The 15,812-nt window shown below is 42.8% G+C and overlaps 1 protein-coding gene across 1 annotated transcript in view; it reads right to left on the bottom strand.

Annotated features, from left to right (window-relative positions):
* Window positions 1-15,812, bottom strand: part of LOC120050393 (cadherin-7-like) — a 99,886-nt gene that overhangs the window by 33,116 nt on the left and 50,958 nt on the right. Inside the window, exons 3-7 of the mRNA XM_038996981.1 lie at window positions 13,844-14,011; window positions 12,008-12,192; window positions 11,100-11,353; window positions 9,768-9,904; window positions 2,136-2,257 (exon numbers count right to left, since the gene is read on the bottom strand). Coding sequence (XP_038852909.1) covers window positions 2,136-2,257; window positions 9,768-9,904; window positions 11,100-11,353; window positions 12,008-12,192; window positions 13,844-14,011 — 866 coding nt within the window. The remainder of the gene's footprint in view (window positions 1-2,135; window positions 2,258-9,767; window positions 9,905-11,099; window positions 11,354-12,007; window positions 12,193-13,843; window positions 14,012-15,812) is intronic.

Below are 15,812 nucleotides of genomic sequence, written 5' to 3'. Positions count from 1 at the left end.
TTGTCCAGTTCGAGGTGAATTATCGCTGTTCTGATGTCCAGAAGTTATTTTCAGTCATAAGTGATGGTAGCAGCAACATTATGTACAAAAAAGTTTTAAAAAAAACAAGTTACAAACAACGTGAAAAAATTTACAAAATAGCACAGTTGGTTAGGAGCACGTAAAACGGCAGCCATCCCCTCCAGCACCATTCCCTTTTTAAAAAAAAGAAAAAAAAGTGGTGCTTTTGAACGAGTTCTGTCTAAAGAAAACATGTGTGGTACATATGGTTCAACAGGTCAACCATGACACATTGGCCTGGCACTTTTACAGGTATGAGGGAAGACATAATAATTAGACCATTGCGTTGACCAGACCTGTGTTAAAATAGTGTTTACTTTTAAATATTTAAGTGTTTGATTGATCCTTCCTGGAGAGCCAGAGAGACTGGTGGTTTGAAGATTTGGGAGTATTCCATTAGTCCGATTTTATCAGGCAAGCTCAATCAAGGATTTGAAAGAAAATGGTTCAAGCACTGCTCCTCTAGGATCAGTTTAGCCTTTTAGATCGTAATGAATAAGATTACACAGACAGGGGAGACATGATCCTAGATCAGCACTCCTACTCTGAGTCAGACCCTGGGCTGCCTCTGACACACAACTGTAGTGTATGAGAACAAGGTAAGGAAGGTGATGGCACGTAAAGGCAAAGCAATTTCCTCATGTATCATGGTGTGACAAGGACAAATGCATGTGATGTATAGGCTAGCTTAAAGTGCAGCAGAGAGCTTTTTATTGAAAGAGAAAAAGCAAAGTATCCTAAAAATAATGCTTTTCAAAGGGCATGGACAGGAGATGGCATGCTCTACAATATAGTCCAACATCTCAACACAATAATGTAATATTTTCAAACACCTCAATCAAGAAAATTATAATTTCACTCCAAGGTAATGACTCATTTTTGGAGTGAGACCATTAAATATGTGAGAACAAGAAATGTCAACACATTGAAACTCTTAATCGACCGAACAATCTACTTGAACAGGGATGGGAGAGACGGGCAACAGAAGTCTGTGGATCTGGTTAAGTTATTCATTCAGTTTTGCGTCAAAGGGACTACCAAACTACCAATAGCCTTTTAACGATCCTACAGACTTGAAGGCAAATTTTCCCCAAACCAAAGAGTTTAACTGGCTCCCATGGCAGAAGAGATTTATATCATACTGTGGTTACAAGACGAATGTGTAGGCTACATAAAACTGCTTTCATTTTCCAAATCAAATCATTTTGTTATTCTTATACACCCCACTGTGATCAAGGGGAATGTAAATAACATATTTAAACAGGCCTAATAGCCATTCCCAAATCAATGCATCATTTTGATCAATCGTACTTATTCAGTTCTACATGCTTGCCTTTTCCACCCTTTGATTGTATTTTCCAAATGCCAGGAGTAGACGAATTGCCATCGCAGCAGTCATTTGGCGACAATGAGGGCAAATGCTAAACACAGAGAGAATGTATTGCACGGCTAAAGCGCCTGACACGCCTTTCTGAAACTAAATTCCAGCCTTCCCCTGTTTCATTTGCATAATGTTGTGATGCATTTTCCGCTCCAGTGCCCGCCACACTGATCCTCTAATTATACACACGCACACGCACGCACACACACACACTCCGAATGAGGAATCAGACCCGGGCAGACACCCACTCCACCCCAGCATGAAATATCATGTTACTGTATGATATCATTGTAGAGCCACGGGAAATTCAAACACTGTCATTAATTCAGCTGGCAGCAGCAGCATAAATGACTGTAACATTGCTAATTAAGGATACAAACACCAACAATACCTGCAATTTGATCTAAAAGTGTCTCCCTGAAATTACCTCAAGCTTTGAAAGGGGATGATCCATACAGTCTGGGGCCGATTCAAGTTTTATTGGGAACATTGGTTTCCAAAGGCCGCATGTTGCCAACCAATGGGAATCAAACAGTGTGTGAGGAACACACAAAATTATTAAATATCTGACATTTTAAAAGTATATAAGCAATGTATAGTAAATATGAACTGAATCAAAAAGGTTGGTGGATGCAGTACTGTACCAATCATTTCCTTCCCCATCAGAAAATGTACATTATCTTCAGTTTCTCACCTGTCCAGGAGCGGCATTCTCACACAAGAGGGTCTCATACTCGATGGCAAATACCGGAGGGTTGTCATTGATGTCCAGCACTGTAATGACAGCAAAACCTTTTCCAACCTGGGTTGGATCATCTGAAAGACAGAGAGAAAAATAGTTCATATCATAGCTGATTCCAGCTAACTTTCAATACTTTACCCTGTCTTAACTTTGTCACCCTCCTCCACTTTCCCTACCATCGAGCTTTCGCATGTCTTTTTAATGAATCACAAAGGTCGAGCAAAATGAACAAATTGTGGCCAAAAGTGCCCGTTCTAATAAAATATGCAAGGCTTTCTCTATGAACTGGCATCCTTAGTTGCTCTGATGGGGATCAGCCAACATGATCAAGCAGCTGATTATGATTGGACTGGAGCTAAAGATTATGATTGGACTGGTAAAGGCTAGGGATGCAAAATGAATGGCATCCTATACCCTATATAGTGCACTATATAGAACTCAGCTCTGCTGAAAGCCCTGCAGTATATAGCGAATAGGATGCCATTTCAGATGCAGGTGACTGTGCAGTTGTAGTACAGAGCATCCGGCACCACAGGCTCCACCACTGGCTCCCCTCTCTGACACCAATGTGGCACTGAATATAAACGGCTGGCTCCTGAGAGCCTGGATGGACGATGATTTAGCCTGGCGTCGGCAGCCACGCTGACAGGAGAGATGGCGCGCTGGCTGACATTCGAGAGCGGCTGATTTGACAGTAGTAAAAAGGACGTGTGGTACCCCGGGGCACAGATTTGTTGTCATTGGCATGTTCGGAGTAGAGTCAGAGTGCGGATGAAATGTGAGCGCTGACCGACCACGTCTCAACTGAACAAGATCCTTCAGCTAGAAGAAGTGCTCCTCTGCCAACTTTTGTCACAAAAAGTCCATTTACTATAAATAGTGTAAAAAGGCGTCCTGGGCTCTGAGAGAGACTGTTTGGACGCCTGATTCTACAGCTGCCACTTTCCGCTGTGAAGAGAATAAAAGTCTGACTGTGTCAGAGGCCAACGACTCCTCAGTTATGACATTTAGTACAGTTATTATTAAAGATGTTTACTCCCTATGTGTTACTATATCGAGACAAGAGGAAGAAGTATTATTTGAGCATTCATCTTAGGCCTATATTTATGGTTGAATAACAAGGCATTTACTTGAGGGATGGTGATTACCATGTTTGGTTTCGTGACTATTTGCGCATCGAGGAGAAGACTGATTCGCATATCGCCCCAGCAGACCCACTGATGGCGCAATCTCTATTGCACTCCATACTGCCCTTTCCCCCCTGGAAAAAAGGATCACCTATGTGAGATTGCTGTTCAATGACTACAGCTCAGCGTTCAACACAGGTGGTGAGGGTAAGTAACAACACATCTGCCAAATTGACCATCAACACAAATCCCCTCAGGGGTGCGTGCTTACTCCCCTCCTGTACTCTCTGTTCACCCACCACTGCATGGTTGCGAGCAACTTCAACACCATCATTGGTGTTTGCCAACGACATGACGGTAGTAGGCCTGATCACCGACGACGATGAGACAACCTATAGGGAGGAGGTCAGAGACCTGTCAGTGGGGTGCCAGAACAACCTCTCCCTCAATGTCAGCAAGACAAAGGAGCAAAACGTGGACTACAGGAAACGGAGGGTACACCCCCATTCACATCGACAGAGCTGTAGTTGAGCGGGTCGAGAGCTTCAAGTTCTTCTGTGTCCACATCACTAAGGATCTATCATGGTCCACACACACCAACGCAGTTGTGAAGAAGGCAAGACAACGCCTCTTCCCCCTTAAGAGGCTGAAAAGATTTGGCAGGGCCCCCCGGATCCTCATGTTTTTGGTTACTACATGATTCCATATGTGTTATTTCATAGTTGTGATGTCTTCAGTATTAATGTACAATGTAGAAAATAGTAAAAATAAAGGAAAACCCTTGAATGAGTATGTGTGTCCAAACTTTTGACATGTGCTATATATGTACAGTTGAAGTCAGAAGTTTACATACACTTAGGTTGAAGTCATTAAAACTCTTTTTTCAACCACTCGACACATTTCTTGTGAACCATCCATAGTTTTGGCATGTCGGTTAGGACATCTACTTTGTGCATGACACAAGTCATTTTTCCAACAATTGTTTACAGACAGATTATTTTACTGTATCACAATTCCAGTGGGTCAGAAGTTTACATAAACTAAGTTGACTGTGCCTTTAAACAGCTTAGAAAATTCCAGAAAATGATGGCATGGCTTTAGAAGCTTCTGATAGGCTAATTGACATTATTTTTGTAAATTGGAGGTGTACCTGTAGATATTTTTCAAGGTCTACCTTACAACTCAGTGCCTCTTTGCTTGACATCATGGGAAAATCAAAAGAAATCAGCCAAGACCTCAGAAAAAAATTGTAGACCTACACAAGTCTGGTTGATCCTTCGGAGCAATTTCCAAATGCCTGAAGGTACCACGTTCATCTGTACAAACAATAGTACGCAAGTATAAACACCATGGGACCACGCAGCCGTCATACCACTCAGGAAGGAGACGCCTTCTGTCTCCTAGAGATTAATGTATTTTGGTGCGAAAACCTCAAATCAATCCCAGAACAACAGCAAAGGTTATTGTGAAGATGCTGGAGGAAACAGATACAAAAGTATCTACAGTGGGGAGAAGAAGTATTTGACACACTGCCGATTTTGCAGGTTTTCCTACTTACAAAGCATGTAGAGGTCTGTAATTTTTATCATCGGTACACTTTAACTGTGAGAGATGGAATCTAAATCCAGAAAATCACATTGTATGATTTTTAAGTAATTAATTTGCATTTTATTGCTTCAGCACAACAAAGTCAAGGTATTGGAGTGGCCATCACAAAGCCCTGACCTCGATCCTATAGAACATTTGTGGGCAGAACTGAAAAGGCGTGTGCGAGCAAGGAGGCCTACAAACCTGACTCAGTTACACCAGCTCTGTCAGGAGGAATGGTCCAAAATTCACCCAACTTAATGTGGGAAGCTTGTGGAAGGCTACCCGAAACGTTTGACCCAAGTTAAACAATTTAAAGGCAATGCTACCAAATACTAATTGAGTGTATGTAAACTTCTGACCCACTGGGAATGTGATGAAAGAAATAGAAGCTGATATATATTATTCTCTCTACTATTATTCTGACATTTCACATTCTTAAAATAAAGTGGTGATCCTAACTGACCTAAAACAGGGAATGTTTACTAGGATTATATATCAGGAATTGTGAAAAACTGAGTTTAAATGTATTTGGCTAAGGTGTATGTAAACTTCCGACTTCAACTGTATATGATGGTGTTTATAGACATTATGGACAGTATATGAATATACAACGTGTGAACAGCAGTAGTTATAAAGTATAGGATGAGCCTGGACTAGAATTCAGTAAATACATATGAAGTGTGTAAAGCAGTATGTAAACATTATTAAAGTGACCAGTGTTCAATGACTATGTCCTATGAACAGCAGTCTCTAAGGTGCTGGGTTGAGTACAGGGTGTTAGCCGGCTAGTAACAATGACTAAAGTTCAGGGCAGGGTACTGTGCAGAGGCCAGCTAGTGGTGACTATTTAATAGTCTGATGACTTGGAGCTGTTTTTCGGTCCCAGATATGATGCACCTGAACTGTCTCCGCCTTCTAGATCGTAGCGGGGTGAACAGGCCGTGGTTCGGGTTGCTGAAGTCCTTGATGATCTTCTTGGCCTTCCTGTGACACTGGGTGCTGTAGATGTCCTGCAGGGCAGGCACTGTGCCCCCGGTGATGCGTTGGACTGACCACACTATCCTCTGGAGAGCCCTGCGGTTTCGGACAGTGCAGTTCCCGAACCAGGCGGTGATACAGCCCGGTAGGATGCTCTCAATGGTGCAACGGTAGAAGTTTGTGAGGGTCTTTTATTTTGATTTATTTTACCTTTATTTAACTAGGCAAGCCAGTTAAGAACACATTCTTATTTACAATGATGGCCTACCCCGGGAAAACACTAACTTGGATGACGCTGGGTCGTCCTATGGGGCTCCCAATCATGGCCAGTTGTGAAACAGCCTGGAATCTAACCAGGGTCTGTAGTGACGTCTCTAGCATGGAGATGCAGTGCCTTAGACCGCTGTGCCACTTGGGAGGTCTTAGAGGTCTTAGTGATCAAGCTGAATTTCTTCAGCCTTCTGAGGTTGAAAAGTCTGTGTGGACGATTTCAGGTTGTCAGTGATGCGCACGTCGAGGAACTTGAAGCTTTTCACCTTCTCCACTGCGGTCCCGTCGATGTGCATGGGTGCATACTTCCTCCTGCTGTCTCCTGAAGTCCACGATCAGCACCTTCGTTTTGTGGACTCCTCCATGTAGGCTGTCTCATTGTTGATGGTAATGTTGTGTTGTTTGTAAACTTGAATATTGAGTTGGAGACGTGCGTTGCCACGCAGTCATCTGTGGTCAGGGAGTACAGGAGGGGGCTTCACCACCTGGGGTCAGCCCGTCAGGAAGTCCAGGACCCAGTTGCACAGGATGAGGTTCAGACCCAGGGCCCCGATCTTAGTAATGAGCTTGGAGGGCAGTATGGTGTTGAAGGCTGAGCTATAGTCGATGAACAGCATTCTTACATAGGTATTCTTCTTGTCCAGATGGGATAGGGCAGTGTGCGGTGTGATGGCGATTGTGTCATCCGTGGATCTGATGGGGCGGTATTCCAATTGTAGTGGATCTAGGGTGTCAGGTAAGATGGAGGTGATATGATCCTTTACTAGCCTCTCAAACTACTTCCTGATGACAGAAGTGAGTGATAAGGTGCGATAGTTTAGTTTAGTTTAGTTCAGTTACTTACGCTTTCTTGGGTACAGGAACAATTATTAACATCTTGAAGCAAGTGGGGACAACAGACTGGGATAGGGAGAAATTGATATGTCGATAAACACTCCAGGCAGCTGGTCTGCACATGCTCTGAGGACACGGCTAAGGATGACGTCTTGGCCGGCAGCCTTGCGAGGGTTAACACGCTTAAATATCTTACTCACCTTGGCCACGGAGAACGAGAGCTCACAGTCCTCATGAGAGGCGGCACTGTGTTTTCCTCGAAGGGGGCGGAGAAGGTGTTTAGCTTGTCTTTCCCACCTTCTTTGTATGCAACTTCAATGTAGATTTGGCCTTGTGTTTTAGACTATTTACTTGCTGAAAGGTGAACTGTCTGGTGGAAAGCAGACTGAACCAGGTTATCCTCTAGGATTTTGGCTGTGCTTAACTTCATTCTGTAAATTCCCCAGTCCTTAACGAATAGAAGCATACCCGTAACATGATGCAACCACCCCTATGTTTGAGTGGTACTTCGCAATGTGTTGTATTGGATTTGTCCCCGAACATAACACTTTGTATTTAGGACAAAAAGATAATTGCTTTGCCAAGTTATTTTGTGAGAAGACAGATTTTTGGGATGTCTCGTGGTCTGACAAACACCGCTCTAGCTCCGTCACTTTTCATCGCAGATGCGAAAGTGTGACAACGGTGGATGCGGAGGATCTCTCGCTTAAACTGACATATTTTTTATGGGGATGTTTTTATTGTGCTAATTAGATTTCCGCGGGTGTGCGGACATCGACTCTAGTTTATTTTTATACATTCTAAGAACATTTTACTTGTCCAAAATCATGTGACATTAAAACACATTCCGTTCCTTGTATTAATGGCAGTGTTTGCCTATCAATATAATAAGCACTTATTTGTGAAAGCAGACATTGAACTTGAACCCTGCTTCAACAATCATCAGCTGATTTTTCAAATGATTTTCCAAATGACAGTAAAGTGAACAGCTGTTGTGATAGCAGGAGAGGTTTATCAAGAATGTTTTGATGTCTCATACATTAGAAAAAGGATAGTCCAAACTATACATTTTTATTTTTAAAACAGGTTCAAAAGCTAAAAAGCTTTATTTCATTGTAACTTATTTTATTCAATGGCTTCACCTGAGTGTCCTCGCCAGCTAGGGTAGGGCAGCACTTTACCACATTCCAATGTTATCACTTTCCAATGTTGAAAATGGGAACAATGGGAGCAATGAGAGGTGAAAATGATTTAAATGTATTTAAGGCCATATAAAGAACAGCTATGCATGATTTATATATTATAGTCTTGTGAATCTGTCATGCATATACTATATATAATTGCTTTATTGAAAATAGGAACTATGGGAGAAATGGACAAATACAGATTTTTTTTAAGATGCCCTTGTCTTAAAGTTGAACCTTGGATAGATATTTAGTATAATAGCCTAAACAGTCAATTCAAAATATTGTATTCTGTTCTTTTGAAATAACCAACATTTTCTGCATCATATTGAGACAAAATAAAAAGAAATGGATTTTGGGATGTTGTTCTATATAAATGTAGGCAAAAAAGGCAGACATTTTATATCAACATGGGATTTCTGTGGTCCAAATATCATAATAATTTTTGTTTTCAGACGTTTTCGGTTGGTAGGCCTACCCATGTGTCTACTCACTCGGAAAGCCTGCTCACTCATGTCAATACCAAATCTGATAATTGTGACTTGATTGAACTGGAATGATGTGAATAATGATGATGATGGTGAGAGCCCAGTATAGACTAACCCTTTAATCATAGGCTGTTACTTTGTGTCTCTAAAATCACAATGTTTCAGTTTCTATAATCATGTGAAAAAGTATTTTTTAATTGAAACGTCCAAATGTCTGCCTTTTACCAGATCCATTTTTTGTTCTATTTTTATAACTGATAAAAATTCAATATGCAATAGCCTATAGATAATATTCTGGCCATAGGAAAACTGTTTTTAAGGCCATATAAAGAACAACTATGCATAAATGAATGAAAAGCAGCAAACAGAAACAACATTGTTTCACATTCTTTAATAAAAGACTCAAACAGAAACAGGCAATATGCTAAAGAGCTGGCTCCACATTTTCTCCGCCAACTCGGCCTACAAGGAAACTCGACGTATCTCGACGACATTGAGCGCGCGACGGAGTCTGTGCGCTGCGTAGTACCTTCCACAAAAAGTTTTGCTCAACAAAAAAAACACGTAAGGGGGGGAATGCGAGGGCCTCTTTGTCCTTAAAGCCATGGACGACTCAAAGGCACTCCGGCACCTCTCTTTTCTCTCCTCTTTTCCCCCCACATCACATGAGCATAATTCACCTGCACCTGCCCTTAGTTAGCAGCTTGCCCCTCACACACGCTGCGACTCACGGAGACCCGGAGGTCGAAAGCGCCCGCCTAACGTCAGAATAAAGATTCCCCTGACAGCCCCGCCGCGACCCACACGCTTCGTCACGTTAACGCAGTCATGACGAAGCAGTGGCATTGTGGGGTGTTGAATATGGGGGAGGGTTGGCTACATGACAAGATAGAAAGGACAACAATACTTTATGCAGGGCCTTCATAAAACGAAATAGTCAGACTTTGAGGCTTGATGTGGAAGGCTTGATGTGGCAGACGTGTGTGTGTGTGTGTGTGTGTGTGTGTGTGTGTGTGTGTGTGTGTGTGTGTGTGTGTGTGTGTGTGTGTGTGTGTGTGTGTGTGTGTGTGTGTGTGTGTGTGTGTGTGTGTGTGTGTGTGTGTGTGTACTTACGGCTTTCCATAGCAAGGATAGTGAGGTTGTGGACAGAGTTGACCTCTCGATCCAGGGGTTTGGCTGTGCTTATGACCCCACTCAGAGCATCCACGTTGAAGAAACGCTCCAGGTCTGTGTTTCTGTCTATGGAGTACCTGGAGACAGACAGACAGAGGCAGGCAGGCAGACAGGCAGAATGACAGACACACAGTCAGACACGTAGCTATGATGAGGTACTTTCCTTTTGAAGAAAGTTCTAAGGATTTTACATGTAATAATTTCTCTCTTAACACATTTCTGAAGGAATAAGAACTTTCTACCTTCCAAACGTGTCAAATTAACTATTTAAAAGTAAGTTCTGGTTTGAGTCCATTGGCATAGAACATTACTGAGCCATGTCAACAAGTGCTATTATGCCATTTTCTTATCAATTTTTAACGCTAGATTAAACGATCATAATGTTGAACTATGAATGAGAGGTTTCTGCAACTTCTAGATTTTGACGAGTACTGCTCTCAATCAAAGTTTTTAAGATAGAAATGTGAAATTGGACAGCAATACATTAATGCTGAACACAGAACAAACACTATCAATTTCTATACAGCAGCTTATATTTCTGGAAAAAATGACAACTTCAATTAGCTGGTATCCAAAGGGTATTATTCAATGTAATTTGACTCTTGTGGCTGCATTAGTTCCACAATAATTCTAATTTCAACAGAGGTAGGGCCATATTATTGCAGACGCTGAAAGCCACAGCAGCAAAAAGAGGCAATTTACACCCACAATGGCGGTGTAATTAGATTTTCTGATTAAGATTACTAACAATCCTAACGCCCCGAGCATGAATACTACCACACAACACTTTTATTTTCAATTAATGCGTAATGAGAGGGAGTCTCATGAGTGACATGGGGCAGATTGCCTTTCTGAGTGGTTGTGTTGTGTTATAAATGCAACGGAGCTGGTACAAACTGTTGACCCTCCTGGGGGAATGCCCTTCGCTCATTTTAGATGGCATTTCACTTTTACAAATGTTGCAGTCCCTCGAACGCACGCCATCTGGCTTTAGTGCATGTCACACAGTCACAGAGAACTCTGTCAGTGAGGTGCTATTGAGGCACTAGAACATGAACGTGTATTTACAGTACTGCTCAAAAGGTGTTTGGACCTCCTGTCAACCTTGCGGTGTGGCAATATGTTGAAAGAAATGGGTTATATGGCTTGAATTCGCCACTCTGTTGAATGGGGCGAAGTTATTTTAAGAAACAGGGGCCACTTGAGAAAATGGCTGGGACAACAGAGGAATTACCTGTAATGGCATATAATAACTGGAGAGCTGGGTTCTACCTGATGGCACTGTTGGAGGAGTCAGGGTCGTGAGCGGAGACCCTCCCGATGGAGAGGCCCACTCTGGCGTCCTCGGAGACCACCATCTTGCTAAGCTGTGTGGAGAACACAGGCGGCTCGTTCACGTCCTCCACCGTCACCTTGACCGACGTGGTGTCGCTGAACGAACCCAGGTGCACAAACGCAGGGTCGATATTCCGATTGGTGGCTTCAATTCGCAGGTTAAAGCTGTTCTTGGTCTCAAAGTCTAAAGGCTGAGACAAACATAAAGTAAAGAGACAAAAAAAAATTGAAATTAAAAGCTATTTCACATTTCTTAAAAAAAGAAATCGACAGTAACCTTCCGGTCAAGGTGGAACCCATCCTAATTGGCTGGATTTTAAGCACACTGCACTGGCCACATTTGCTGTAAATGGTGAGGGCAAAGCCATAAATATATTTGTATGTGCATCGCTCATGGCAACATGGCCTTGCGCTACACCAGTAGATTGAAGAAATGCTGGCGCTAGAGTCCAACGACCCTATGCAATCTTGCACATAATCAGACTCTCTATCACAAATATATTTTTCATCCAGACGTTTTATATTGACTTACTGTGTAGTGTGAAAGCAAACTATTGATTGTGAGAAAAGGCACACAACACATCACAGTGAAAGGCATTTCTAAATAATAGTGTTTAGAAGATATGTTGTCATCTGTTTGGCTTATTGGGCGCACAGTTGTAGCCCTATAATATAGGAGGGCCATTGATGTGACACATTTATTGTCTGTGTTTATTGTCTGCATGACTTTCCACTCTGTGGCACTCGTCTCTGATCGGTGACGGCGAAAACAAACAAAAGATCAGATTGGACACTGTGACAAAGCTGGCTTGGGGCCACAGCCAATAAGGATACAGCATGTGTACCTTTTGAAGGATGATGACGCCCTCTTGCGTGTCCTCGTCTGTGGTGATGTTGAACACCCCAGGTCCGTCCTCCATGATCCTATACTCCATCTCTGCATTGGGGCCTATGTCATTGTCCAGAGCCTTGACCCTGGCCACCACGGACGCCACGGGCAAGGACTCCAGCACCATGTACTGATAGTTCTCTGGAGGAAAGAGAAGTAGTAGTTAGAGATGAGGTGGTTTCCTTACTCCTTAGCCACTCAGATTCATAGTGCACTACAGCTGCCTTTGAGTTCCCCCTCTCACAATGAGTGGTCACACTTCAAAGTAATGGTCCAGGATGAGTTTTATCCAAATATATGAGGAAACAGTGAAAATAATATTAAATGACTAGTTTTACATTCAAGACATTTATGGTGGAGAGGGCAAATATATATTTTATTGAACCTTAACATTTTTATAACAATGGAGTTGTTTGTGTTCATATGAACATGTATTACATATTCTGACCACTCCACTCTACATGAAACAGAATATCTCTTGACCAAAGTGAATGGGAGAATCTGCGGAATATGCTTCGGTGGGATGAAATGTTCACTGGAAGATTCTATTACAAGCAAACTCTTCCATTGTGCTCCCGGTGTCTTTGTCTGCACCTCTCTGACATAAAGCACTCTCATAAGAAAAAAAGGAGGGAATCATATAAATAATCATAATCTCCCCAATCACCATGACGGAGCTCATTACCAGATCTTTCCGTGTTTCTCACCCCAGTGGCTCCCGACATCGCGCTCCAAATGCTAATCTGCTTGACATTGTTTGCCGCTGTGTAATCTTTGTAATGGCTTTTTAATTCGCTGTGGAAGACCCCCAAAAATGCCTTTCTTCCCCTCCCTTCGTACTGTGTATGCCCCTATTTGCCCCCTGGTAACCGCCCCGCCTCTCTGTCCTTGTGCCTCCAGCCTTCACTTCCCTCCTCTTCTCTCCTCCAAGGGCTAGTGCTTCTAGACTATCAGCTGTGGTGCTCTGCAATACTCTATTGATTCTGACCCATGACCTTGGGTGGGGGGTGGGGGGGGGGGGGGGGGGGGTACAGATGGGGTGGGGGGGGGAAGACACCCAACCTGGTCCCAAAGCAGCTTTCTTCCCAGCACACCCAGCAAAACAGCGCTGGGTTAAAGCGGCATTGACGATTTGTTGTGCAAACTTGAACCTGTCCCCCCCTCCTACGGGTTCCAGCAAATTGACTTGACTTCATGGCAGTCCAGCAGTGAGTGTAACAGCCTAGGCAGCGGCGGTCGGTGGGACTATCAGCGGTAAAGCAATTGCCCAGGCCACAGATTATCATGAGAAGCACCTCATGCCTTTGAATCCCAACGCCTGGCCAGGAACCCATTAGCGGGCCGTGAAATAGGCTGATGACAAAAAAAATGGAGCCTGATTGATCCTGGTATCCATGTTTGCAGAAATCCCTCCGCTCTGATGTGGAGTGAGGGGAGCGGGAGAAAGGTTTATACCTTCTAGGGCAAACTGCATTTGAAGCCTTTGACCATTAGTCAGAAAGGGGCAGTGAACCCACGACGAACAGCGAAATTACGCATACGCTTGAAAGGGGTACTGTAGTTGAATGAATCTGCAATATCAAGCATAGACTACATTTTCACTCAAAGCTTTCTCCCCTACTGTACGCGTCTGCCATTGTGAACGAGAGTGATTGTAGAGATTTATGTCAAACCTCCACTATAGTGAGACTGCAATGACAGTGAATGGAGGGGTTTAGGGCTTTGTCTGAGGGAAATAGATAGAGGGCATGTCATCAGATTTAGTGACGTACAAAGCATATAGGACTCTTACTACGAGAGAAGCGTGGCGGGTTGTCATTGACGTCAGTGAGGGTGACCGTGACAGAGGTAGTGCCGGAGAGGCCGCCCATCTGGCCCACCATGTCTTTAGCCTGGATGACCAACACGTACTGGTCCTTCACCTCTCGGTCCATGTTGGGCAGTGCCGTCCGGACGACGCCTGGAGAGGAGAGAGAGGGAGAGAGAAAGGGATGACAGGAAAGAAGAGAAAGGGATGATAAGAGTAGAAGATAAGAGTGAAAAGGGAGAGGCGATGATGGGAGAGGAGAGAGAGATAGATTGCAAGGGATGACAAGAGTGGATAGAGAGGGGGGACATGAGAGGAGATAGGGGGATGACAGGAGTAGAGAGAGAGAGAGAGAGAGAGAGAGAGAGAGAGAGAGAGAGAGAGAGAGAGAGAGAGAGAGAGAGAGAGAGAGAGAGAGAGAGAGAGAGAGAGAGAGAGAGAGAGAGAGAGAGAGAGAGAGAGAGAGAGAGAGAGAGAGAGAGAGAGAGAGAGAGAGAGAGAGAGAGAGAGAGAGAGAGAGAACGAACAGGTGAGGAGAGAGATGACAGGAGCAGAGAGAAAAAAGCAAATGCCTCCAAAGATGCCTAACTCTTGCTTGAAAATAAGTTGTTATGCACTTTATTATCTGGGTTATTGGCACTGTTGCAACTGTTGATGGTTCCCTTTTGTGAGAAGAAACATGGACTTAAAGTGTCAAACAATCTTTACTTTTTGTGTCCAATCCTAACACTAAAGTGAAAACACTTCTATGGTCAACTTTATACACTATATCTCTGTAGGTGCTGAGAAAAATGTTATCTATAGCAAAGGCCTGTGGCCCTATACAGTTGCTGAATGGTAATTGCTTTTGAAAGAATACACCAAGTTATGAAATTGAAATCAGCATTTTATCTCCTGACTCTAAAGATGAAAATCGTAATAATCCCACAAAATTACCACAAATCTTTAATGGCAAAAAGTCCTAATCGTTATAAGGCAATTACTGTTGCATTCATGGTTAATGACTTACAGCTCAGAATAAAAAATTAAAAGGCACTTATTGGGGATTCCTACGGAACATGGAAGATTACTCATTAAGTAGCTAGCTCAGGAAGCCGAGAAACACAGTTTGGATCACGTAGGTTTGCTTGCTCTCTCTAAGTTTTCTTTTCATTAATGAGAATTAAGGATCCTTTTGAGAGATTCTCGAGAGGTATCAATTCTCGAGAGGTATCGATTCTCGAGAGACATTACTGTAATGTAAACGTACGTATTTCTCACGTCTTGAGAGGGGTAAACTTTCTATGAGAGGGGTAAACTTTCATGTTTGATATGCTAGCGTTACTAGCTGGCATAGCTAGCTAGCTGTGTTTTTGTCATGCAAGCTACATTTCATGCGTGTATGATCAAGAAAATAAACCTAACATCTAGCTAATATGTTTTAGTGGAAAGGATTCATTTGAATTCTCCAAGCTTATTGACTAGTCATTGGCTACTGTGATACTGCTATTTATATTTGGAGCTGCAGAGCAATAATGTCACATTACCAGCCACAACGAAAGGTACAGTAAGGCAAGTATGTAATGTAAATTGAAAAGTGTATGTACATACGTCAATTGAAATCTCGTCGCGCTGCCTCTCCTTAAATGGTTGTCAATGAGAACCTCTCTTTGAGCTTGATACAGAATTAACTAATCAAATAATCTTGGGGATGAAGTCAGCCTGAGTTAAGTTTGGTTTATTGCAATCTGTTAAGTCAAGATACATTGCATTTGTCATGTAAGTGTGATACACTGTGACTCTTACAAAAAAATAATAAAAACTGGGTAGCCTTTTCAACCCCTCTTCAGTTTTCATTCCCGAAATATGAGTTTTTAATTAGACTTTGGTGAATATTAAATAATCAAACTGAGTGGTTATGGGCTGAATCAAACTCCCACTTAATCAAACATTGATATCAATGGGATAAGCGAGA

This window comes from Salvelinus namaycush, chromosome 7 (genome assembly GCF_016432855.1).
Source record: "Salvelinus namaycush isolate Seneca chromosome 7, SaNama_1.0, whole genome shotgun sequence".
Taxonomy (NCBI): domain Eukaryota; kingdom Metazoa; phylum Chordata; class Actinopteri; order Salmoniformes; family Salmonidae; genus Salvelinus; species Salvelinus namaycush.
This window is presented reverse-complemented; position numbering and strand designations above follow the sequence as displayed.